General features: G+C 43.9%; 1 protein-coding gene across 1 annotated transcript in view; it reads left to right on the top strand.

Annotated features, from left to right (window-relative positions):
- The window catches only part of PGR (progesterone receptor), a 999,103-nt gene that overhangs the window by 905,062 nt on the left and 66,060 nt on the right, over positions 1–27,981 (top strand). The window contains exon 7 of the mRNA XM_069202382.1: positions 11,156–11,313. Within this exon, the coding sequence (XP_069058483.1) occupies positions 11,156–11,313 (158 nt within the window). The remainder of the gene's footprint in view (positions 1–11,155; positions 11,314–27,981) is intronic.

The following is a 27,981-nucleotide window of genomic DNA, read 5'->3' on the forward strand; positions in this document are numbered from 1 at the left end:
CTAGATGCCAAGGAATTTTTTTTTAAACAAAAAATAGTGGGGTGGTGGCTACCAACCAGTATGGGCTTGGTTTTGCCCCCACTCCAACTGAAGGGGGTAACAGTCTTTCAGCTCTCCCCCACACACTAAAACATCTTATCCCACAACAAGCAAGAGGACATTTGATTATTTTGGGTTTTGGTTTTACATTTGGGCCATGAGAGCTTGGCTAACTCTCAAAATCGTCCCACTTCGAATGGTGGGGGCTGCACTTTTTGGACTTTGGGACGCTGCCATGTAGAACAATCCCCAAGACCTAGACACATCTGAAAACTAAACATCTGGGTGAGTCCAGGGTGGTGTGCTTCACATGCACCCCGCAACATTTTCTTAACCACAATGCCCTGTAAACCTCCAACTTTGCCGGAAATCACACATTTTTCCCACATTTTTGTGATGGAACCTTCCGGCATCTGCAGAAATCATCAAAATTCCTACCACCAAGCATTGTCTCACCTATACCAATAAAAATTCTGCCCCACTTGTCAGCCTAAAAATGTTTTTTTCAAACTGCCCTTTTGAACCCGCTTTGGTCCCCCTGAATTTCGACATGTTAGTGTCTCTTCCCTGTCACAGGCACTTGGTCCACCTACACAAGTGAGGTATCATTTTTCCCGGGAGACTGAGGGGAACGTTGGGTGGTAGGAAATTTGTCCCGGTGCGGTGATCCCACACAGAAATGTGGGAAAAATTTGATTTTTTAGCTAAATTTGAGGTTTGCTGAGGATTCTGGGTAAGAAAACACTCAGGAATCCAGGCAAGTCACACCTCCCTGGACTACCTTGGGTGTCTAGGTTTCAGAAATGTCTGGATTTGGTAGGTTTCCCTGTATGGCTGCTGAGCCCAGGACCAAACACACAGATGGCCCCCCCTCCACAAAAACAGGTAATTTTCTATTTGATAATTTTGATGTGTTCGGATAGTGTTTTGGGGCATTTCCTTGAGCCGGCACTAGGCCTACCCACACAACTGAGGTACCATTTTTATCAGGAGACTTGGGGGAACGCTGGGTTGAAGGAAATGTGTGGCTCCTCCCAGATTCCAGAACTTTTTTGCCACAAAATGTGAGGAAAAAGTGTTTTTTTGGCCAAATTTTGAGGTTTGCAAAGGATTCTGGGTAACAGAACCTGGTGAGAGCCCCACTAGTCACCACATCCTGGATTCCCAAAAATGCACAGATTTGGTAGGCTTCCCTAGGTGCCGGCTGAGCTAGAGGCCAAAATCTACAGCTTAGCACTTTGCAAAAAACAGCTCTGTTTTCTTTGGAAAAATGTGATGTGTCCACTTTGTGTTTTGGGGCATTTACTGTTGCGAGCACTAGACCTATCCACACAAGTGAGGTACAATTGTTATCAGGAAACTTGGGGGAATGCTGGGTGGAAGGAAATTTGTGGCTCCTCTCAGATTCTACAACTTTATGTCACCGAAATGTGAGGAAAACATGTTTTTTTGGCCAAATTTTGAGGTTTGCAAAGGATTCTTGGTAACAGAACTTGGTGAGAGCCCCACAAGTCACCCCATCTTCAATTAGCCTAGGTGTCTAGTTTTAAAAAATGTGCAGGTTCAGTAGGTTTCCCTAGGTGCCGGCTGAGCTAGAGGCCAAAATCCACAGCTAGGCACTTTGCAAAAAACAGGTTTGTTTTCTTTGGGATTAATGTGATGTGTCAACATTGTGTTTTGGGGCATTTCCTGTTGCGGGCGCTAGGCCTACCCACACAAGTGAGATACCATTTTTATTGGGAGGCTTGGGGGAATGCTGGGTGGAAGGAAATTTGTGGCTCCTATCAGATTCCGGAACTTTCTGTCACGAAATGTAAGGAAAAAGTGTTTTTTTGGGCCAAATTTTGAGGTTTGTAAATGATTCTGGGTAACAGAACCTGGTGAGAGCCCCACAAGTCACCCCATCCTGGATTCCCCAAGGTGTCTAGCTTTAAAAAATGCACAGATTTGGTAGGTTTTCCTAGGTGCCGGCTGAGCTAGAGATCAAAATCCACAGCTAGGCACTTTCAAAAAAACATGTCAGTTTTCAATGTTAAAATGTGATGTGTCCATGTTGCGTTTCCTGTCATGGCCATTAGGCCTACCCACGCAAGTGAGGTACCATTCTTATCGGGAGACCTGGGGGAATACAGAATAGCAGAACAAGTGTTATTGCCCTTTGTCTTTCTCTACATTTTTTCCTTCCAAATGTAAGATAGTGTGTAAAAAAGACGTCTATTTGAGAAATGCCCTGTAATTCACATGCTAGTATGGGGACCCCAGAATTCAGAGATGTGCAAATAACCACTGCTTCCCAACACCTTATCTTGTGCCCATTTTGGAAATACAAAGGCTTTCTTGATACCTATTTTTCACTCTTTATATTTTACCAAATTAATTGCTGTATACCCGGTATAGAATGAAAACCCATTGCAAGGTGCAGCTCATTTATTGGCTCTGGATACCTAGAGTTCTTGATGAACCTACAAGCCCTATATATCCCCATTACCAGAAGAGTCCAGCAGACGTAACAGTATATTGCTTTTAAAAATCTTACATTGCAGTAAAAAGTTAGAGTAAAATGTGGAGCGAAATTGCTGTTTTTTTCACCTAAATTTCAATGTTTTTTTTTTTATTTTAGCTGTTATTTTCTGTAGGAAAACCTTGTAGGATCTACACAAATGACACTGCTGTATTCAGATTTCTGTCTACTTTTCAGAAATGTTTAGCTGTCCAGGATCCAGCATTAGTTTCACAACCATTTCTGTCACTAACTGGAAGGAGGCTAAAGGCACAAAAAATTGTAAAAATGGGGTATGTCCCAGTAAAATGCCAGAATTGTGTTGAAAAATGTGGTTTTCTAATTCAAGTCTGCCTGTTCCTGAAAACTGGGAAGCTGGTGATTTTAGCACAGCAAACCCTTTGTTGAGGCCATTTTCAGGAAAAAAAGCACAAGCCCTCTTCTGCATCCCTTTTTTCCCATTTGTGTTTTAAACAAAATACTTGCTCTATTTTGGCTAATTTCTTGGTCTCCTTCAGGGGAACCCACACCCTCTGGGTACCCACAGAGTACCTAGGATATTGGAGAAAAAAAAAGGACCCAAATTTGGCATGGGTAACGTATGTGGACAAAAAGTCATGAGGGCCTAAGCACAAGCTGCCCCAAATAGCCAAAAAGATACACACTCAACATTTGCATGTTACATGGTGATGTTGATATTAAAGCAAAATATTTAATTATAAAAAATATCTTCATCACAGACAGCCATCACCATGTCAAGATCAGCTTTGAATGTTTTTTTGATGCACTCATTCTGGCACCCTACCATCAACTTGTCCTTCCTAAAAAGCAATCTGTTTGCTGTCAAACATCAGCTTTTTCTTTTCTGTTAATGCATATAATGTGCCCTTAATTTGTTCATCCGGAGCACAACCTTGTTGGAGAGATGGACAGAGGGGCACCATTTGAGGCACTCTGACAGAGTAGTCTGTGCTACTGCCCATGCAAAAAACGTAAACTCCACACATACTGTTACTTTGTTCATGCTGTCATCAATGGCAGGAGTTAGAACTCTCCCAGCTCTGAGTGTTAATGAAAAATGTCCTAGCTAATGTGAAGGAAAGTTTTCATTCTATTAAGTACACTGAGGCGAAGATTATGCTTAACGTTCTTCATTTATTTAGATTAGCAGCCACAATGACCAACACACACAACAGTGCAAAAGAGTCAAAGGAACTTGAAAAATGTAACAAGCAAACAGGTCAAGGCCCAAATGAAGCCATCTTCAAAGAAAAGAACGTCCTCTTTATTTGTGTGGAAGACTCCACAACCATATCTCTGTCACTTGAAACCTGTTTCTGATCCGTACCTACCAAAAGAAAAGGATCATTACCCTACTAGCACTTCTACAATCTGCACAACAGTGCACCACAAATCATGCCATTCAAATGCAGACTCACTGGAATTTTGCAGCAGGAGAGGGCCAAATTATGTGGCAGTGTTGAGTAAATTATGGCAAGAAAAGGCAAATTATTCAGCACAATGCGGCAAATTTATAGAATTACTTCATTATTTTGTCATTTTTAAACTTGGTAACACTCTCTGAGCATTGATTGCACCATATTTGTACCAGTTTAACACCCAAATATAGCACTAAGCAACAGAAGGGCGACCAGTCCAGCTTTGCAAAGGGCCTTCCGGTGTACAGCAACACGTCACATTTTAGTAACTTTTGAACTGTTTGGGTTGAAGCAAAATATCTTTTGTTAAAATCTGCTGATTACACTGCAGATGATAAATTGTGTGGCAAATGTGGCAAATCTATAATTATGAGAAAATCACTGCAGCTGCACAATTGTATAATTCTAGTGGCCCTGATCATATGCTTAACCATTACTTCTGTACGCATTTACCAGCATTAATGTGAATATCAGAAAGGAAAAAGCATGCACATCCCAACTCACATCTAAAGCCAATATTCAATGGGGGGGAGCAGGATACTCGTCATCCACAGTTGGGTGGGATAATCTTCACCTCTGTGTCCTTAATAGAATTAAAACTTTCCTTCATGCCAGTAAGACATTTTTCATTCTATGTCAGGAATCGAGGTTTTAGATTATGCTTGTTCAAAACTTACTCACCACCAATGGTCCGATATTCATAATAGTCTTGAAGTAAAACTTTTTGAACAGGGAGTCAGAAGACCAATTCTCTGCTCTGAGTATGTATTCCAGCTTTCTCCCCACTGCGAACTCCTTAGATGCGATGGTTTCCCTTGCAGAGTGAGCTGCAGAAGACGCGGTATCAACACTTGCTTCTGATGTCACTGAGCAGACACACCTAAATTTGAGGGGGCAGAAGTCTCTTTAAAAGGCTTTCCCAATGAGATCAGCAACTGACTGGTACCTGGAGGTCTGAACTCCTCTGTGTGCAACTCATGCACTCTAATAGATTGCACAACATGGAGTTTGGGATGGTCTGGGAAAGTCAGATAGTGCACCATCCTCATGCTAGTTCTGGTGCTTCTGGACACCGTGAAGGTAACCCGTCAGGCATAAAGATCCTAGAAGTCTAAGTCTCTCATGTCTAAGACACCATTGCAAGAAATGAAGCATAAAAGCATTGCGAGAATATCTACAAGTACCTTCAGGATATATAAAAAATATCTTGCCAAGACTCCAAAAGGGGCAACACCAAGTTAAAGTAATAGTCTGTGGTACAGAACAGAAGGATTGTAGTACTGAACAGTGTGCAAACTGAGTGTGTGTGCTGCATGTGAGCATGCTAGTGGTAGCATAATTCATGAGGAAACCGTGCAGGCAGTAAGTGTGCTGTGGATGTGCACTGAGAGCACCAATATAAACCTTAAAGACCCAGACACTAAATTGCATTTAGTGTCTAGAAAAGGACTATAAGACCTCAAAATGTCATCTGCAGAGCAGCCAGGTGGGCTGTGCTAGGAGGGAAAGCTCTGCAAGACTTCTATCTTTGATCAGGACTAGGGCACAAGCCTGCTAGTGAGGGACATCACCCAGTGAAACCAAGTCCAGTGCCTTGACCGATGTGCCCCGTGACAGAGAAGAGAGCATTGGAGGGAGCAAGGTGTGAGGAATCTGCTCCCACACCAATCAGGCAATAGCCCTTCTCCCAGACTGATCCTATGACCGCATATGCCAGGAGGGGCCTCTGTGGACTGAGCTAAGGGGTGCAGTTTAAGAAATCTTCTCCCCGCGCCAATCAGGCCATTCCCTGTTTTCCGTACTGATTCGGCTACCTCATATGCTAGGAGGAACAGTCATAGACTGAATCAAGGAGCGTAGTGGGAGAAACCCAGTCCCACCCTGATTGGGCTCTCGTCTGACCTCCTATATCAGGATGGGCCACTGGAGACAATGAGGCCAAGGATCTAGATCATTGACCGAGAAACTGGTGCTGCAACCAAGACGGTGCCAGCCTGCATGCTGTGGACTGCACCGAAGGAGGTCTGAGGATCAACAGGATACCGCCGAAGTCATGATGGAGCCAAGAGACCACCTCTCATCCCTGCAGAGGGAAAAGAGATGTACTGCGTGGCTGCCAGAGCAGTAGCAACCCCAATCGTCCTAACCAGCTGGCAGCATGGCTAGAGAGAGAGAGCCTGTGCCTGCTAGGTGCTGCCACATGTGACAGCATGCAGCCTGACTTTGCCTTTCTGGAGCAGGACTGCGCTACGCCACCAGAGGGTTCTATACCGCTGAAGCGGGTAAGCCCAGAACAGGGCCTTTTAGGCCCCAGGGGACATAGCGCCATTGGTGCTGTAACCCCAAAGACCAGGGGTCCTCAAACTGGGGGTTGGGCCCCCTCTGTGGAGGCCTCAAGTGATTGTAGGGGGGGATGGCAGGCTCCGGCCAAAAGAAGCATTATACTTATCCCAATGTTTTGTTTTAGTGAATAACATTTAGCCGCTCTGTAATGGGCCATCACTTACATCTTTTGTAATTTATATCCTGGCTGGGAGAAGGTGCCAAAAGGGAAGAGACTCCAAATATTCTTAAACCCCTCACCCCCATTTCTAATAATCACACTGTGGATCCTTTTACATGTTTGAAAGTCTTGCCTGACCAGGATAATATGTGTGGCAATCACATATTTGATTGAAATTTGAAATTGGAAACATAATTTACCTGCTGTGTTTGAATAAGTCTAGACATATTTAAAGATAGCCAGTTTAGTAAAATAATTGGGTAAACTTTTGAGGGGGGGTGCCGATTATTTTTTTTTCCACTGGGGTGCATGGTATTAAATAATTTGAAGACCAAAGCTATAGACTCTAGTGACTGAACTTACAAACAGAGTCTGAGGGATAACTCCTGAGTAAGGCCTAATAGTTTACATTCCATGGATGCCATCATCAGTGAATGTGAAATAACATCAAACCTGTTACACTAGAGGTGGGAGGTCAAGGAGTGGCCTGACAACTACTAGAGCCCCAGACATCAAGGGGGGATTGTGTTATTGCTTTTGAATGTTGTTTATCTTTGCATGCTTAGATGTAGAATTGAAATACTTATTTTTTATATATAAACAAGGATTTGACTGTACATTAAAACATTGTTAGTGTTTCTTGCACCTTGAGTTATGAATCTTGTTCACTGACCTGTATCTGCATTTCTCATTGAAGGAGCCTTGACTGCTCAAGCTACTCTATGCAACTGAGAGTCAGGTACAGAAGGAGGTGCTTGGCCCAGTTGAGCAGGTTCCATAGTATGGTGTGCCCCGGGACATTAAGAGTAAAATACTTCAACCACCTTGGTTGGGCATAGTAACATCTGCTTGCCCTGTGGCCCCCTTGAATGGGGTTCTGACATCTTCAACAGGATGGAGCAAGATACCTTGTCTCGTTAGCGACTGTACTGCAAAGTATACTGCAAGCAGCTCTAAGCAGTTGGTGTGCAACTCTCATTCCTGCTTTGTTGAAGGGACTCCAGTAGTGACTTCTCCACATCAAGTGCCCCAGCCCAAAAGACTGGAATCTGATTCGATGACTACTTCTGTCACTGATTCGAAAATAGCTCTTCCTTTCCAGGCCATCATGTTATCCAGCCACCAATGCATTTTCGGTCTGGACCTCTGCTGAGACCAGGATTAACACTGAATAGCGAAACCCACTCCAGAGGTCCATCCCTGTCAGTGCATTGCTCCATAGTGTAGTGTGCCCAGGAAATGATAGCCTGTATTTAGGTTGCTAAAAGTCCCACTATCTATGCCAGGTAGCGAAGAGAGATAAACTCATTTGCCAATGTGAGTCTCAGCTCCTTTCTTATGAGTGATAATTTTTTGTGAGAGCTTTAACCTCTGCTAAGCCGCATCTATGAGAAAAGCCAGAAAAAAGATTGACTGAGAGGGAATGAACTCTGACCTTTTTTTGCTGTTGATGAAATCCAAGGATTGAAGAAGAGAATGTGCCATCTCCAGATAGTGGAAAAGCGAGGTGCCTTCCTGGTGTAAGAGTTGAAGGTCGTCCAGGTAAATCATCACTCTGATGCTTCTGGACTGCAACCACTGGACCACCTCACACATGACCTTGATGAAACACCAAGGTGACGATGAAAGCTGGAAAGGGAGAGCCACAAACTTGTCACGCGAGGCAAACTGCAGGAACCTGCGATGTGGGAGTAAGATTGGGATGGTGAAATAGGTGCCTTTGAGGTCGAGCCTCACCATTCAGTAGCTTTTGGCAAAAAGAATGTCACATAGAAGATGAAGACCCTCCATCTTGAAATGGCATTATACCAAGCATTGATTGAACTCCTGTACTTTTATGACGAGCCACATCCCCTTATCCTTCTTTTCTAACTAGAACAAGTTGCTGAGGAAACCTTGTGGGAGCCGAGTAGTTGGTACAGTAGCCCTTTTGTCCATGATGGATTATGCCTTTTGTGAAATCTGTCTGTGGTGGAGTGAGCTGTGGATTGGAGCGTGACCTGAATTGGGGTCCCGTAGAATTTATATGGAAGTTAAAACGGTTTGCAAGACCTACACAGTCCCTGTCACCTCCATCTGGGTTTGAAGAAAAATGTCCAGGTGATCTCCCACCTCATCTTTGGTTGAAAAAAAGGGGTACTCCTTACCTGAGCACCCACCCATATCCCAGGAGCGTTGGTTGCTCCATCGAACTGTCCTCTGCCACATGTTGAGAAGAAGCCTCCAAACTGCTTCTGGTTCAGATACTGGAATTGCTGTTGCTGTTGCTGATGGCCATCTGAGAAGCTCTGGGAGGGTTGTGAAAAGGGACAGCTGAAAGAGCGCCCAACCTCTGCCGGCCTTACTAAAAACACTCTTGCTGAATACCCCCTTCATGGATTGTTGGGTCTTATCAAGAGCAGAGAAGGTTATAACAAATTTGCTAAGCTCTTCAAGATGCAAGTCTCCCAAAAGAGTCCCGTTGGCCACCGGTCCAGCCTCCAAGGTGGCCAACTCCATCAACTTGAGGTTAGTCTTTATCAGGGGGAAGCTTATTCTTTATTCACCAGGAAGCATATGGCCCTTTGAGCCCAGCCGGATAGTAGCTCCAGGGAAAAGAGTTTGCTGGTATCTTTGGCCTCTTTGGTCATGTCCAATATTTTAGTTAAGGGGCCCAGGATATCTAGCAGTTTATCCTGGCAGGCCCGCCAAGAATGGTCGATCCCTTTCTTAAGGTCTTTAGCAAGGTGCTCATTTTGCCATCAATTATTGGCGTTAAGGCAACCTTTCCGTCCAGGCATGGTTGAGGACACTTCCATCGATGGCGGTCTCTAACCTCATTATGTAAAGCCTTTCTAAATTCTATTTGCCACATACTGGGCTACTCGAGGTCTTGAGTTTCATTCAGCAGACCTAGGATGATAAATACCACCTGGAGCTAGCCTGCCTTTGATATCATTGACCTGGGACATTTAGGACTACCTTCTGGCCTCCAAGGTCTACTAGGCCCTGGCTCATTATCTGAGTCATCATCCGGCCACGGGTTGCCTAAATCTTCCCCATCAACTCCGAGTGGAGCTCCTTGAGGTCTGTGGAGGCAAACCCAGGTTGGCATGACCCACTGCAATCTATCAGTGTAAAGGTTCTGCATTTCAGAATCGCTTGATGGATCCATTTAAAGGGGTCAGAGGGAGGGGACCCATGGACTTGTGTTTCCCCTGTGTGTTTAGCCTTGGCTATAGATCCCGTAACAGGCGTCTCCTCCAAGGGGCCACAACTTCTCTCACAAGGGAGTTCAGGCTTCACTGAGCAGTCACCAAAAGTATTTGCCAGTTCAAGGGCTCTAGTGCGCAGAACATGTCTCTCTGCAATGTGGCGCCCGCTGTCCACAAATTCATCATCCACCCGGAGGCAGCAGTGATCCATCCCCAACCTGGAAGGGCTTCGCTCCCACGAGACAAGCCATGGAGGATCAGGGCCAATAAGGAGGAATCACTAGCAGTGAAAGGCCTGTTGCAACCTGCAAACATTTACAGTGAGACCCAGCATGCAACAACCTAGTCCTGCCAACTAACAATAGAGAGGGAATCTCCCCCCAAAAATGACAGAAAAGCCACAGCCTGCAGCTTCTGCGCCGAAACTCTAGGTTGTTTGCACACCTAGGAAACGAGACGCAATAAGTGAGAACGTCTACTCTTCATAGGGCGCCTGACCAAGGTCGCGGGTGCTACCCAGAAGGTCGAAGGCGTGCCTGACAAGTTTCAAGGTCGCGCCTGTAACAGCGGGATGGTGATTCCCCAGAAGAAAGACGTGTTTCAGTCCCTGGCTGCTAGACGCCGCAGAGGTCCACCACTCGTGTTGATCAGGATTAAGATCATTACGGGAAGATCTGCTATGGATGGCCCGTCCTGGGGTGTGTGAAAAGAAACGGAACTGACGAGACGGGTCCTGCAGTGCTGACTTGCACGTCCCCAGTGAGATTCGGGGGAACTCTTACGAAACTCAGAAAAATGGCACAGTTAAGCACAAGCACAAGAAGCAGCTGATAACGGAAGTGACGAAAGTATGTAAGCGTATCAAAAACTATAGCAGTAACACTCCCTCAGACATTGTCAAGGAAAAGCACTTATCTTCTGCTCAGCAGAGAAAAAAGAGGAGGTGATTTTCCTTGACCTGTTTGATTGGTGGATTTTTCAAGTTGTTTGGACACATTTGAGTTGAAGTCCTTCGCACTGGCCTTTGTTGGCTGCTGAGCTGAATAAATGAAGAAAGTTCATCATAACCTGAAGCTCCGGTGATGAAATAGAAATCCAGTTTCTGGTGAAACTCCACCAGCAGACGCCCAAGCTGCCACATGGTGCTTGTTAAGGAGAAACATTTACAGACCCCTGAAACAGTTGCATTGATATAGGGTACCTTTGTTGAAGACGACGCTCCTACAAAGTTAATCATGCATAACATCTTTTTGCTGTTTTATAATTGCAATTGGCCACAGAATGTCGCAGATTCGTGCTGTTGTTCCAGTTGTTTTTGACAACTTTATAAAAGATAGATTGTATTGCTTATAAACTTTAAACAAAATAAAGGTGATTAATAGAGTTGAATAATTAGTATTAAGCTTCGTTCACGTGTGTTTTTCTAAATTAAGATACTGGAGGCATTTTATAATATGCAAAACCTGTTTTTGTCTTTTAGTCCCGTTAGAAGGCCTGAGAAGTCAAAGCGTGTTTGATGAGATGAGAGGAAGTTACATTAGAGAGCTGGTAAAAGCCATTGGTCTAACACAGAAAGGAGTTGTGGCAAGCTCTCAGCGGTTTTATCAACTTACCAAACTGATGGATTCCATGCATGAAGTAAGATTTGTATTTATGTGTTTAAATATTTTGGTGTGTCACAAATAGAACATAATACAGAGCATACTAGGTTATTCTGAAGGCCTGTGTCCTGCTGTCTCACAAGTGTTCACAAGCTTCCAATTTCTGTGTTAAAAACATTACCTCATTCTTCTCAGGCCTAAACAACATCTTGTTCAAAGTGGCTGTTCCATTCACTGGTTATTATTTCTGGTGCACATAGCCAAGCAAGCCATGTTTGTTTATTTCTGATTGACACTGTTCTCAAAGACGACTCACTAGTGAGGGCTCACTAATGTATGTTATTTTCCAAGGATCTTCCGCTTGCATGCAGTATTGCATTAATTTAAAATGGTTCTCTGTTGTTTTTGTAAATAGTTTGTTCTGACACCTCTGCGCAACATTAGGTCAGAGAGGGCTGAATCAATATTCCGGTATTGTAGGAGGCTGGAATGGCTTGTAGTGAGTACCAAGGGGTACTTACACCTTGCACCAGGCCCAGTTATCCCTTATTAGTGTATAGGGTGTCTAGCAGCTTAGGCTGATAGATAATGGTAGCTTAGCAGAGCAGCTTAGGCAGAACTAGGAGACGAGTGAAGCTCCTACAGTACCACTAGTGTCATATGCACAATATCATAAGAAAACACAATACACAGATATACTAAAAATAAAGGTACTTTATTTTTATGACAATATGCCAAAAGTATCTCAGTGAGTACCCTCAGTATGAGGATAGCAAATATACACAAGATATATGTACACAATACCAAAATATGCAATAATAGTATTAGAAAACAGTGCAAACAATGTATAGTTACAATAGGATGCAATGGGGACACATAGGGATAGGGGCAACACAAACCATATACTCCAAAAGTGGAATGCAAACCACAAATGGACCCCAAACCTATGTGACCTTGTAGAGGGTCGCTGGGACTGTAAGAAAACAGTGAGGGTTAGAAAAATAGCCCACCCCAAGACCCTGAAAAGTGAGTGCAAAGTGCACTAAAGTTCCCCAAAGGACATAGAAGTCGTGATAGGGGAATTCTGCAGGAAAGACACAAATCAGCAATGCAACAACGATGGATTTCCAAACGAGGGTACCTGTGGAACAAGGGGACCAAGTCCAAAAATCACAAGCAAGTCGGAGATGGGCAGATGCCCAGGAAATGCCAGTTGTGGGTGCAAAGAAGCTGCTACTGGACAGTAGAAACAGAAGATTCTGCAGGAACGACAAGGGCTAGGAACTTCCCCTTTGGAGGACGGATCCCTCACGCCGTGGAGAGTTGTGCAGAAGTATTTTCCTGAAGAAAGACCGCCAACGAGCCTTGCTAGCTGCAAATCGTGCGGTTAGGGTTTTTGGATGCTGCTGTGGCCCTGGAGGGACCAGGATGTCGCCAATTGCGTCTGGGGACAGAGGGGGCATCGAGCAAGACAAGGAGCCCTCTCAGAAGCAGGCAGCACCCGCAGAAGTGCCGGAACAGGCACTACGAAGTGGAGTGAAACGGTGCTCACCCGAAGTCGCACAAAGGAGTCCCACGTCGCCGGAGGACAACTTAGGAGGTCGTGCAATGCAGGTTAGAGTGCCGTGGACTCAGGCTGGACTATGCACAAAGGATTTCCGCCGGAAGTGCACGGAGGCCGGAGTAGCTGCAAAAGTCGTGGTTCCCAACAATGCAGTCTGGCGTGGGGAGGCAAGGACTTACCTCCACCAAACTTGGACTGAAGAGTCACTGGACTGTGGGAGTCACTTGGACAGAGTTGCTGGATTCAAGGGACCTCGCTCGTCGTGCTGAGAGGAGACCCAGGGTACCGGTGATGCAGTTCTTTGGTGCCTGCTGCGGTTGCAGGGGGATGATTCCGTCGACCCACGGGAGATTTCTTCGGAGCTTCTAGTGCAGAGAGGAGGCAGACTACCCCCACAGCATGCACCACCAGGAAAGCAGTCGAGAAGGCGGAAGGATCAGCGTTACAGAGTTGCAGTAGTCGTCTTCGCTACTTTGTTGCAGTTTTGCAGGCTTCCAGCGTGGTCAGCAGTCGATTCCTTGGCAGAAGGTGAAGCGAGAGATGCAGAGGAACTCTGATGAGCTCTTGCATTCGTTATCTAAGGAAATCCCCAAAGCAGAGACCCTAAATAGCCAGAAAAGAGGGTTTGGCTACTTAGGAGAGAAGATAGGCTAGCAACACCTGAAGGAGCCTATCAGGAGTCTCTGACGTCACCTGCTGGCCCTGGCCACTCAGAGCAGTCCAGTGTGCCAGCAGCACCTCTGTTTCCAAGATGGCAGAAGTCTGGAGCACACTGGAGGAGCTCTGGGCACCTCCCAGGGGAGGTGCAGGTCAGGGGAGTGGTCACTCCCCTTTCCTTTGTCCAGTTTCGCGCCAGAGCAGGGCTGAGGGGTCCCTGAACCGGTGTAGACTGGCTTATGCAGAAATGGGCACCATGTGTGCCCATGAAAGCATTTCCAGAGGCTGAGGGAGGCTACTCCCCCCCTGCCTTAACACCATTTTCCAAAGGGAGAGGGTGTAACACCCTCTCTCTGAGGAAGTCCTTTGTTCTGCCTTCCTGGGCCAAGCCTGGCTGGACCCCAGGAGGGCAGAAACCTGTCTGAGGGGTTGGCAGCAGCAGAAGATGCAGTGAAACCCTGGTTAAGGCAGTTTGGCAGTACCCAGGTCTGAGCTACAGACCTGTGGGATCACAGGATTGTGCCAACTATGCCAGGATGGCATAGAGGGGGAAATTCCATGATCATAGACATGTTACATGGCCATATTCGGAGTTACCATTGTGAAGCTACATATAGGTAGTGACCTATATGTAGTGCACGCGTGTAATGGTGTCCCCGCACTCACAAAGTCCGGGGAATTGGCCCTGAACAATGTGGGGGCACCTTGGCTAGTGCCAGGGTGCCCACACACTAAGTAACTTAGCACCCAACCTTTACCAGGTAAAGGTTAGACATATAGGTGACTTATAAGTTACTTAAGTGCAGTGTAAAATGGCTGTGAAATAACGTGGACGTTATTTCACTCAGGCTGCAGTGGCAGGCCTGTGTAAGAATTGTCAGAGCTCCCTATGGGTGGCAAAAGAAATGCTGCAGCCCATAGGGATCTCCTGGAACCCCAATACCCTGGGTACCTCAGTACCATATACTAGGGAATTATAAGGGTGTTCCAGTATGCCAATGTAAATTGGTAAAATTGGTCACTAGCCTGTTAGTGACAATTTAAAAGAAATGAGAGAGCATAACCACTGAGGTTCTGGATAGCAGAGCCTCAGTGAGACAGTTAGTCATAACACAGGTAACACATTCAGGCACAGTTATGAGCACTGGGGCCCTGGCTGGCAGGGTCCCAGTGACACATACAACTAAAACAACATATATACAGTGAAAAATGGGGGTAACATGCCAGGCAAGATAGTACTTTCCTACAGGTATGGGTTAATGTTTGAATGGTAAGGCTGTGTGATGATTCTAAGTCTTATTTCAGACTTGTTGAAAATGTATTTGTTATCTCACACCATGATGGTTCTGCATTTTCTAAGCTTGCTATCTGAAATTTCCTGCATAAACCCTCGCCATGCAGAGACGCTGTGCCTGCTGCCCCGGGTGCTGCTTCAGGTGCTTAATCCCCCAATGTCTCATTGTAAACCTGTTGCTCTTGGGAGAAGAGACTCCCACCTCCCAGTAAGAAGAGTGTCCACGGCCCCCTCACCTGCAATGAGAACATCTGCCACCCCCTCACCTGTGGCGAGCTGTTTGTCAGCCTCTGCCAGGCCCGGACGGAGGAAGGGGTTAGCTGTAAGGCAAGGGACCTCCTGCACTTGCTTGAGCGGCCTGGAGAGAGGTGAAAGGTGATGATAGTGGACTAGGTCGACAGGTGCAGTATCAAAGTGAGCTATGTGCCTCTGGAGTCAGAACTTCCTTGCAGACCAAGAAATTGGAGATGTAGAGCCGCTAGTATCACCTCTGTGTGCATGTAAATTTGTGCACTTCTAGGTGCCTTGAAAAGAATGAAGGTAACACTGGTAAAATTATTACTTCCTAGAGTTTCAGACAGGCACAGCAAACTCAGATTGTTCCCTGTTAGCTATAATAACAGCTGGTGTGATTTCTAAGTGTAGCGGTCCAGTTTCTCTTTTCTGGATCACTAATTGCCGGTTCCAGGACTATTTTAGGCACGATGCGGCAAGCGCGTAGCAGGCGCGCCAAAGGCAAGCCCGTCTGCGCCTGCCTGCGCCAGGTCCGGCCTGGGGGTCTGTCCCCTTGATCTTTCCTCGGGGGGTTAAAGAGACCCTACCTATTTACTGTTACTCCTCTAAGGATCTGCATGACTTGAGACCCCTAGGGAATAAGGATTGTATCACATGTAGAGAGTTTACCAGATATATGTGGCATTCCGATCCCAAGAGGATTGAGCTGGATATGGGGTTTAAACCTCCTACCTCCTTTCTCTACACAAACTGCCACTCAATGGCCGCCCACAAACTCAACATTAATTTACTATTAACCGAGGTTTCTCCCTCAGCATTGTTTCTAACCGAAACTTGGCTGAATGATGCCTCTGACCCTGATATTATCCTGGCATTACCTATAGGATATCGAATTGCCAGATTAGATAGAGGGATTGAAAGAGGAGGGGGAATCACATTCATCTACAGGGACTTCCTAAACCTTACCTTTCAGCCTCTTCAGTTAGTAGAGGGGGAAGGTAGGTTTTTCTCCTTAGCTCTTAACCCTCACTATACCTTTTCAGGGATTCTATAATATCGCCCCCCGGGCCCTTCAGAGAAGTTTTTAGATTCCCTGTTAGACTGTATGGCAGATTTTAATATTTATGGTGAGATTTCTGAACAACCAGATTCAAAGCGTCTACTTGGAGGTATGGAAGCAATGGGCTTTACCCAACTTGTGAAAGGCCCCACCCACAAAAGGGGACATACTATTGACTTAGTGTTCAGAAATACTCCTTCCTTGACATGCATGTCCCCTACTCCACTAGCGTGGTCCAATCACTTTTTAATTCCTATTGAATTAGCAACGGGCACAGTGGAAAGGGGTTGTAAGTCTGTTGTTCAGGTTGGGAGATCGTGGAGTAAATTGAATAGAGATAATTTGTTAGCCACTCTGCATACCCGTAAGTCCAGCTTTATGATCAGGGGGGAATTTTAAGTTGAGGCCTTCAGTGACTGGATCACTGATAGTCTGGATATAGTTCTTCCCTGGCCCGCGTAGGACGGCCAGCACCCTATGGTTTACTCCCCAACTACTTGTTTGAAAAAAAGAATGTAAAAAATTAGAAAAAACTTGGAGAAAGTCATTTGATACAATAGATATGGAAGCATACAAGGGGGCTATCAGAAGGTATCACTCTGAGATTAAGGTGGCTCAGAGTGATTTCTACCAACCAAAAATTGAGGAAGCGGCAGGTTCCCCCAAAGTAGTTTTCCAAATTCTAAAGGATATTCTTCAAGTTCCGGTGGAGGACAACCCTAAAGAGGCCTCCGTAGAATACAGCAATACGCTATCTGATTTTTTTCAGCAAAACATTTTGGACATCTATGCCACCTTTGAGGATAAAAGTCCCTCACTTGAGAAGGAGGAGTTTTCTATCAGTGACAGAATGGTTGGCTTATCTCATCTTACTCCTCTTTCGCAAGCTCAAGTACTAACTTTCTTGAGTGCCCTCAAATCAGGATCCCCCCTGGACCCTGCTCCTCCTCATACATTTGTCTAAGGGGTGGAAGCTATAGTTCCTGTGCTGACACAACTACTCAATGATTCTCTAGCTAAAGGATTAGTAAACAGCTCATGGAAGCATGCTATAGTGAAACCGCTATTAAAAAAACCTACTCTTGACCCTTCAGTGTTGAAGAATTTAAGACCCATCTCACTTCTGGTCACCCCGCCATAATTTTGGATAAATACATCAATCTACAACTCTCCACCTTCTTAGAAGAGAATATGTTGCTCCATCCCACTCAGATGGGCTTCAGAGCGGGTCACAGCACGGAAACTGCATTAATTGAGTTTACTGAAGAGGCCAGAAAGAGGGTTGACCAGAGTCGTACCACAGCGATCAATATGCTGGACTTGAGTGCAGCATTTGACACTGTAGACCACCAGGGACTAATTCAGAGAATGAGGGAGATTGGAATCAAGGAACAAGCACTTTCCTGGCTTACTTCCTTCTTACAGGATAGATCCTTTCAGGTCCTATACCGTTCGTTCCTATGATACAAACTACAATGTAGGTGCGGTGTACCTCAGGACTCGGCCCTTAGTCCGACACTGTTTAACATTTATATGGCTCCCCAGGCGTCCTTGGTGGAATCATTTGGGTTAGCATTGGTGTCTTATGCTGATGACACCCAACTGGTGGTCTCCTTTTCTGCCAATGAGACTTCAGAAGGAGCCGCTCTTCACACATGTATGCAAGCGGTCTCAAGCTGGATGACCCAGAGTAAATTACAACTAAATGAGGAGAAAATGGAAGTAATGATATTGGGTCCAGAACCAAGGCCTGGAATCCTTTGCACTTGTCCTTTGGCACTTAGTGAGTTCCTGCTTCCCAAAAAGCAAGTTAAGAGCTTGGGAATCAGTCTGGATCCCCTTTTGACATTAGACCTGTATGCTAGGAATATATCTAAAACTTGCTTCGCCTTACTGAGACTTCTCAGGAAAGTCTTTGTCATCCTTCCAGCATTGGCTAGAAGACTTATTGTACAGACCATCATTCTTTCAAGGCTAGCCTATGGGAATGGTCTCTTCCTAGGTTCCTCAGTCTATGTGAAAAAGAAACTACAATGAGTTCAAAACGACGCAGCTCGTTTACTACTGAACATCCTGAGAAGATTATCTGTGCAAGCTGGGCTAGTGTCCTTGCACTGGTTGCCGGTTGAGCAACGGATCAAATTTAAGGCCCTATGCCACATCCACAGGTCCTTGCATGACAGAGGACCTCCGCTCCTTAAGAACTTGGCTACTTTCTATAAGCCGAACAGAGATTTAAGATCTGCTACAATAGCTTTAGCAACCGTACCGAAAATACAGAAAGTTAGATGGGGTGGGTCCTCTCTGATGTTTTTAGGAGCCAAACTGTGGAACTCGCTGCCCCTTAAACTTTGGTTGCTGGATTAAGAACTGGAGTTTCGCAAGGCCTTGAAAACATGGTTATTTTAGGTCTGCTTTTATTTTGTCTTCTTCATCCTTTCTATGGTTAGGGTCCATTAGCGCTGGGAAACCCGAGGATATCCATGCGCTCTATAAACTGTGTAACATAACATAACATAACATAACATAACATAACATAGTTGCAGTCCTTTTATCTTCACTAAAAAGATGAAAGGCCTACTCTGAACCAGTACAGACGTTCACTCCAGCAGGCAGTGAGCTCAGGACATGTCTTTAGATTCCTGCGCTCTGTAATTGGAGGGGATAGCAGTGCACATGAAGGTTCTGGCACTGTGCCATTAGCTTAAGAGCCTTGGTGCTGGGTGGTCGCTGGGTGGTCCGATACAACTGCAGGCTCATTGTGTCTCTCTGATGTACAGTGCAATTCTCGCCGTCTCACAGAGTGAAGTATGGTGACACCCTCTTGCTCTCCCATAGGTCAGTACAGCTACAGTAAGTAGTACAGTCCCTTGCAGTTTTATATAGTGATGTGTACTGACTCAGTCTTGTGATTTCAAAGTCTATCACAGATAGTTAAACTAGAGTCACAGCTCCTGTCCATGCACAGTTAATGATGCATTAGGACAGCTTTTCAGTCCACTCCGGTGTTCGGTGGCAGATTTCTGGCTAGTGCATAGAATGATGTACAGTAACTGAGTCTCATTGGCTGATGTACAACGTCAGCGTCAAAAGGAACATTGCACAATTTTTTTTTTTTGTACTCTTAATGCAACTGCAAGTTACACTGTACTATGGAACCATGCCCAGTTGTTTTTCATGGTTTAATAGTGCAATGAGTGGCTCACAGTGGTAGAGTGTTATGTATAGAGGCAGGCTGCAAACCTGATAACATTCAGTGACAGCTAGGCTTTCAGGGCGGTGCCTCACTGAAACTGCTCTCCATGGTATTGCAGCTATACTTTCTGAGTTCTCGCACTGTCATGCCAGCAGCCTAGTTGCATAGGATTGTGCTGCCCTTCAAATTACCTAATTCAAATTCTGCTAGAATATGGACATTTCTTTGGTATGCAGGTCAGGATATGTGAGCTAGGTTTATTGTTTGGCATGTCCTCCCTCTGCTCCTATAAGTCCGGTCTGCTGTCGTCCCAGTTGAGTATTCAGATGTACACCAGCTTAAGTCCTTTTCTAATGCTGTTAATATAAGTGCAGGTGCTGCACTTTAAAAGAGCAAACGACTAGCAGATCGCAGAACTATGCAGAATCTTGCAGAGTTTTTTGGTACCTCCGCAGAATTCCGCAGAGTAAAATGTAGCGAGTTCCTCCCACACCTGGTTTTTATGCATTTACCTAAAAAGTGCTGCATTAGCACTTGAATTAGTCTGTGTTGTACCTTTAACATTTTTCTAATAACTGATCTGCCTTTGTAATAAATAACTTCAGTCGATCTTCTGAGATAAGTTGTAGGTTCTTTTATTTGAAACATCTCATCCACCATCCAGCAAGTACAACAGCTCCCTTTACTCTGATCTTCATCTCCATGACAGCATTCCACATTCTACTGGTATGTCATGGATGACCTCAGCCCAAGGAAAGCTAATGAGCATTCCAATCAGGCTGAACTCATCAAAAGCCTATACCACACATCTTCCTTCTTAACATTGAACAAAAACAAAAACAAATAAAACAAAACAATTATAACTTCCCCTTAACTTTAACTATTCTATTAAGATTCCATATTCTGCCATCCTCAATCTTGACAGCATTTCTAAATAGCTTGATAACTTCAAATGGTCCTAAAAATTTGCTTTCACTTTTACACAAAGTTGGTTTCCTCACCATAACACGATCTCCAACCTTCACATCAAAAAGATGTGCACCTCTCTTATCATCAAAGTATTATTTCCTCTTTTGCACACAGACTTTCTCAAAATCATCTTCTTCACCCATGAGACTCTAACATTCCAGAGCATCCTTGCCCCAATACACCCAGGCAGGCGAGAGAGAGGTATTAGCTTTCCGACCTCTGAAAAGGTCAAAAGGAACCTTCCCCGTAGTGGAAGAGGTGTGACTCTGTAAGCATAAAGAAACCTTTTCAAAATGTCTTTCCAATCTCTGTTTGATGCAACCTCCAACTGAATGCACTCCTTCACACACCTGTTGAATCTCTCTACAGTACCATTACCTTCTGGATGATACAAAGAACACTTCCTATGTTTAATCCCATATTTTTGTAAAAACTCTTCCATTTCTTTTGATACAAACTGTGGTCCATTGTCAGTCACTATAGCTTCAGGGATACCTTCACGACCAAAAACATCCTTAAAAAAGTCAATAATCCTTCTAGACTCAGTGGAACCATATATACCAATTTCAGCCCACCTTGAGAATTGGTCAATCAAAACTATCAAATAATTCGAAGCACTTCTCCCACCTATGGGTCCAACAATATCTACTGCCACTACTTCCCAAGGTTTTTGCGGCATATCCCTTATGCACATAGGAGGAACCCTAGATTTGTAAATCTTGTCACTGCAAAACAGTCTGCACAGTTCCTCACAAATCTTTCAACCATCAAATCCATTCCCGGCCACCAATAATCTAACCGAATCCTTGCCTTCGTCCTGCTCATACCTTGGTGTCCCTCATGTCCCAACTCAATAATCTTATTCCTTAATTCCGTAGGGACAACTAACCTCAGACCACGTAAGAGGATACCATCTTCCATTGACAATTCATCTTTCACCCTCCAGAAACTCACCAGATCCTTGTCCCGCTTAACCTCAAATCTCCAACCACCTTTGATCTGTTCACACACACGTTGTAAAATCTTATCCTCACCCACAACTCTTACCCACTCATCTTGTTTTATCACACTTCCGGTAACCATGCACACCGAGATATCACGTTGTATCCCTTTTTCAGGAAGCTCTTCAACTTCCGAAGTCAATCTGGAAAAGCAGTCCGCAACTTCATTATATGACCCCGGAACATAGTGCACTGTATAATCATAATCCTGAAGACTGACCACCCATCTGCTAATTCTACTGGAGATCAAATTTAGCCCCTTTTTCATAAACACCTCAACAAGAGGTTTGTGGTCGGTAAATATTTCAAATTCTTTACCCCACACAAAATTTCTTAACTTATTAATCGCCCAAAACACACATAACGCCTCTTTCTCTATTGTGGAGTAGTTGCTCTCTGCCCCTCTTAAAGCCCTTGAACAGAAGACTAGGGGCTTAAGAATTCCATCATCCACATCCTGTAATAACACCGCCCCCAAACCAGTCTCACAAGCATCAGTCATAATTACACATTTCTTGTTGGGATTAAAAGATTTCAATGACCCAATTGAAGACAACTCTGCTTTGATCTCATCAAACTCTCTCTGACATTCACTGTCCCACACAAACTCAGAATTTTTCTTAACTAGTTTTCGCATGCAGAGTGTTTTGGATGCTAGGTTAGGAAGAAATTTAGCATGAAATTCTAACATTCCAAAAAACGATAACAATTAATCTTTTTTTCCCGGAGCCCGCAAGTTCAAAATGTTCTTCACTAATTCAGCCTTCGGACATAATCCTTCTGCAGTGATCATATGTCCAAGATATTCTACTTCTGTTTTCCCAAAAGAACACTTCTTTGGCTTGAGAGTCAGACCATGTTCACTGAGTATACTTAGAACTCTTCTAACTCTTGAGTTATGTTCATCTTCACTCTTACCATGTATCAAAATATCATCTTGGTAGCACTTGACACCAGGTTCCGACCCAAAAAGATTATACATGAGACGTTGGAACACAGCAGCTGCTGACACTAACCCAAAAGGCATTCTTATGAACCTGAAGGTTCCAAACGGAGTGATAAAGGTGGTGTAATTACGTGAATCTGGATGCAACTTGATTTGATGGTACGCAGAGGTTAAGTCAATTTTACTAAAATATTTTGAACCCGACAGCATCATGACCATCTCTGTGATATTGGGTAAGGGAAATTGATCGCTGACTACACACTTATTGAGGTTCCTCAAGTCTATGCATAGTCTTAATTCTCCTGACGGCTTCCTTGCTACTACAATCGGAGAAATCCACTCAGCTGACTCGACTGGCTCAATGATATCTTCATCACAGTCTTTTAATTTCTTTCTCCACATCATCTTTTAAAGAGATGGGAACCAGACGTACCTTGGATGCTACTGGAATAGATCCTTTTTTCAACTTTATTTGATGAGAGTACTTCGTTAGACAACCTAACTTCCCACTAAAAACTTCTTTGAATTCTTCAACCAAACTAGGTAAAAGCAATTTCTTCTGTACTTGCAACTCATCAATGCGATGTAGAGAATTAACATAATCTTCCTTAATCATGACAGGTGAAGGAGAATTTGGATCCAGTATGACTCTCAAGTCTCTCTGATGAGGCCAGCTCACAACACTATCTCCTTTCACAGGAACATATACCTTTCCACAAATGGTGTTTGTCTGGAAGGTGATCTTAGCTTCAAAATAACCTCTGAGATCAATGGTTTGACCACCATAGCCTCCTGGAACAATATCCAGATCTTTTAATGTAACCTTATTACTGAATTGTTCATCAAAAATTTTGTTTGATATCAGCGTTAACCAAGCCCCTGAGTCAAATAACATTTCACTTGACACACCCAGAATGGTCACAACGTCCTTAGGATGTCTTTTCTTCTCAGCACCCATGGAGACCGTCAAAATACAGTCTTCAACTACCTTCACAGAGGTCTGATTCTTGGTAAATCTGCAACATTTGGCAAAATGCCCTTTTTTATTACACAATCTGCAAATTGAGTTCACCGCTGGACATTTGCATGTTGATGCAAGCTTCCTAAGTGCAGTAACATACTCTTCAATATTCTCACCTGGTCTCTGCTCTCTCATGCCAAAGTGAAAACGCTCCAAAATGGTACTTATCTTTGGTAGAAAATGTAAATCTAATTTCCTCAAACACATTTCAAACTCATTGAGATCCGTAGCTTCTTCACCAGGATCCGGTAGATTTTCCAATACCTCTTGGCCTTCACAACCTAAGCAATGCATGAGGAGTGCTGTTTTTCTCTCACTGGAAAGATTTGTTCCACACACTCTTGAATAGTGCAAAAATGATTTTTTCCACTTGGACCATTTTATTGGCGGTTCACCAGGTGAAGTTAAGAAGAAAGTCGGTGGAGGAATATTTTGCATATTTAATTCTTCTTCTGTTGTACTTATATGGTCTAAGATGAAGCTAGAATGTTTTACAGCCAAATATTAAACGAGTCTGATTAAAGGTATAAATGCAGATCCATCACATTCCTTATTTCAACTTCAGTCACCAATATTTTGATACATGTAGTTAGGAAGGTTTTAAACGGTTTCCGTTTTCTGTTTCAAAGATTAGATATGATTTTCCGATTTTAAGATGGAGCTGGTTAAATATTCGTAATGGTTTTCCGAAAAAAATTGGCAATAATCTTGTTTATCAACACAAAACACACGACTGTGTTGAAAATCGTGTGAAATTAGAAAATCCGGTTCGCGTTTGTAACGCGAGAAACGTGCCCGCTATGTGTTGAATAGCGAGTGAAATCAACACAGTCTGGCTCGTGCTGGGAGCGCGAGAAACGCGCGTCAGGTTTGTTTACTTGTACAGCAAATGCACGCGCTCAAAATCCAAAGCGTGCGGAAGCCAGATCGCGTTAGGCGCATGAGAAGAATGCACGTCTGTTTAGGAATGCACGCGCCTTTGATCTATGCGTGTGCCAATGCCGTTGGAGTAAGGCTGACAGTAAACGTTGAGAAATAAAATGAAAAATGTACCTTTAAAGTCCAGAAAGCACATAAATTAGTTCAAAGGCATCTTATTGACGGTTCATGAGTTGAAACTCGAGGAATTGTTCTCATCTTCAGACGTCGAACAAAAATTACAGCAAAGTTGTAATAATCACATGTAGATTTCTTGAGATGACCTTCTGTGTTGAGATGTTCAAAGGACCCTCGTCGCCAGTGTAATAAATAACTTCAATCGATCTTCTGAGATAAGTTGTAGGTTCTTTTATTTGAAACATCTCATCCACCATCCAGCAAGTCCAACAGCTCCCTTTACTCTGATCTTCATCTCCATGACAGCATTCCACATTCTACTGTTATGTCATGGATGACCTCAGCCCAAGGAAAGCTAATGAGCATTCCAATCAGGCTGAACTCATCCAAAGCCTATACCACAGCCTTTTTTTATTTGAATGTATTTTTGATATGTTGATTTGTACCTTATCTTGAGACACATTGCCTTATGAAATTGAGGTTAACTGGTTCCCGATCCACCCATCACGTGGGCATGCTTTAAGGTTTAGATTTTAGGGGTACAGCTCGTCCCCTCCCCTATTAGCGTAATAAAAAAAAAATCTGTTCAAGAATGAAAAGTTATTTACTTATTTTTTTTATCATGTTGTAAACAGCTAAAAAAGAGCAATTTTAACCTACCACCCCATTGGCTTCCTGGCCAAGATGATCATGCTTCACATTTCTTGCATACAGGCTGCTTCAATGCTTTTGATTGGAAATTCCTTGAGATATAAGTCCAATTAATACAGGCAATATCAAAAATTGTATCGCTCTGAGATAATAATATTGCAGTGCATCAGGGAGGTATTAAGTATGATGGAAAGTGTGATGGAAAGTTCCCTGTGAAATATAAACACAGCACCAGTATTGAATAAACGATTTAACGATTTCGATGCCACACCACTCTCTTTTAACAGTTGACGAACGTCTTTGACTTGTGCTACAAAATAAAAGTGCTGTCTTAGCTTTACACTGCAACGCCTGTAGATTTTATAATACGACTAGTCCTGTGGGTATGGACTTTCACCATGCCCCCTACCAAGTATCCTAGAGAAACGTAACAAAATAATGCAAGAGTTCATTGCATTTAAAGGTTGCCACTGTTTCTCTGCATATGGGTCAATGGGCCACCACTTTAGAATTACATGTGTATTATACTTTTTATTGTGTAGTTTATATTTCCATATTACTAGTGCAAATTCTTTATGTACCTTGCTTACTTCAGCACTTTCCCTGCCAAGCAAGATACCAGAGCCTGCTTCTTGACCTTTTCCATATCTGATGGCCTGTTTGTCCAGGTATTTGGTAAAATGCACCTTGAATTCTACATTGCCCTTGTTTGTCTTCACATTTTGGAGTTCCTTCTGACTGTTATCAGAAAAAATCTATGATCTTGTTGGTTTTGTTAAGCATGGCATGAGGCTAGTGTTAGTTTGGGTCATCCCGCAAACAACTCAGAAAGGAAACAATTATATTTCTCTACAAGTTGCTTTGCATCAGAGTAGTCCCATTCGTAAACATTACAATTTGCCACTGCCCCATAAGAGCTCAAGGAATACTTCTACAACACATACACTTGTGTGTGTGTACTATATAAGCTGTGGCATATCTCTAGCCCAATTTGCCAAATTTTAAACTTTTTTCCACTTCAGTGTATAGAAGAACATCGGAATATGCGACAAAATCCTACTGATATACTGAAATCTTTCTTGCAGCATAAACCCCACTTGCTGCATATAAATTAACCTAAAACATGTTGGAAATAAGGTAAAATGCACCGATGCAGTCCTGCAGATGTGTTTACAAAGAGACAGTCCTTTTAAAAATCCAGCAAGCTTCCCTATTCCATTATACAGTATACTAACATTTGCTGCAGAACAACCCTTATTTTCTACCTGCTTGTGCTGAGATGGATCTTCTTCTGTGAGATTTCACTCATTTTCTTTTGATGTTTTAAGAGTTTCTTTTACAGGAATTTAGATTTTTCAATCAATATTTACACGTCTATGGAAAATAATCACAGTCATCTCTCTTTGTCGAGTGTCTAGGCTGTGAGGAAAAACGGTGGTGAATGATCCACATGGCCTTTATATGGTCTGTTTAATACATTTATAGACTGTGGAAACATGACTCTTTGCCAGAAGATGTCCTGGAGCACCCTGAAGGACTCTACGGGCACTGATCTCAGTAGTAGGTTGGAAGATGGCTTCACAAGGCAGCAGATATAAGAAGTACAATAGTGCAGCATGGTGACCAGTAAAGGGGCTCGTTCTACTGGACCAGACTTCCCTATGTTTCAAGATTTCCTTTGGAGGGAGGGATGACCAGGAAAATAAGGAAGTATACGAAAGTGTGTCACTCCAGACATAGGCATTGTGCCTCGTTCAACACTGAAGATGGCAGTTTCTTATGGATACTTCCAACTGCAAATTCCTCACTTTAAGAATATTCCCAGGCACCAAACTGGATCAGGAGGATTTCCCCACCAGTGCTCCTGTGCACTGGGTAGGTGGTGCAATGTGGCTCAAAAGTATTCCATACTGCCCTAGACAAGACTGAATGGAGTCGTACTGACATTCTTTCCATTTCTCCGTGCCCTTCGACACCGATCCAGAGCTCTGAGTCCAACTTGATTTTTTTAATGACTTTAAAAAATGATCAGTGTGCCAAGGTTTATGTTTCCCCTGAAAACCTCAGGGTGCAAGCTCTGCTGTGACTTCAGGAAGCAGGTATCATGCGATAAATGTGTCCTCATGCACCCTAAGATGACCCAGGAGCATGAGGCAAAACTCTATGTTGCCAAACTTAAAAAGAGTTTTCGGTCAAAAAATAGACTCCACTCCAAGACGCAGGCCATTCGTGATCCTGTTCAAGGAGCGAGTCCCATGGGGAGTCCCATTCCCACTCAAAGTCTTGCTTTAAGGCGATGACACTCTAAAAGTTCAAGAAGACCAAACAAGACTCATTCCATCATTTGAAATCAGACGAGAAGGCATGAGAGCACTAATCAAAAGGTGATACTCCAAAAATATCTTCCAACTCCGATACAGTCCCACAGTTGATCCTGACACTGCCCAAGGCTCTCAACCTTGTAGCAAATTGCATCCTTAAAGGCCTTAAAGGAGACCATGCTGCAGCTTTTTCAGACACAGGCCTACAGAGCTTCAGTCGGCTTCAGCTGAACTTCCGCTGGTGGGCACTCCCTCAGTTCCAACTGACCCCTTTGGGAGCCATGCAGGGGCCTGTTCCAGTGCCGGTTCGTGCTTCTACTCCTGCACCAGGAACCATCCATTCTCTTTCTTGCTGGTGCCACTGCCAACTTTGGGAGCACTGGCCCAGAATCAAACTCCAGTGTCAGTATCCAATCCTGAGCTAGTTTCATGTCTATGTTTTGTTTTGAGATCACAAAAGTGCATCCAGTCAACTTGCCCCCAATTTCTAATCCCATAGCCTCTGCCTCAAAGCCAGTACTACCAAAGGCCTTATTTGTTTGTGATGTAATTTAGGGTATGCAAGTGTTTCCCATGACAATGAAGATGACGAGGTGGCGGTCAAACTACTGCCTTCTCGCTATTCTGGGCTATGATTGGATTTACAAAACCCAAGTCACCACTATGCATCCTAGAGACTAAGCTAACATCACGACCTGGCCACCAAAGAAAGAAATGCCTATTTTGAAGTAGTTA

Source organism: Pleurodeles waltl, chromosome 8 (assembly GCF_031143425.1).
Source record: "Pleurodeles waltl isolate 20211129_DDA chromosome 8, aPleWal1.hap1.20221129, whole genome shotgun sequence".
Classification (NCBI taxonomy): Eukaryota; Metazoa; Chordata; class Amphibia; order Caudata; family Salamandridae; genus Pleurodeles; species Pleurodeles waltl.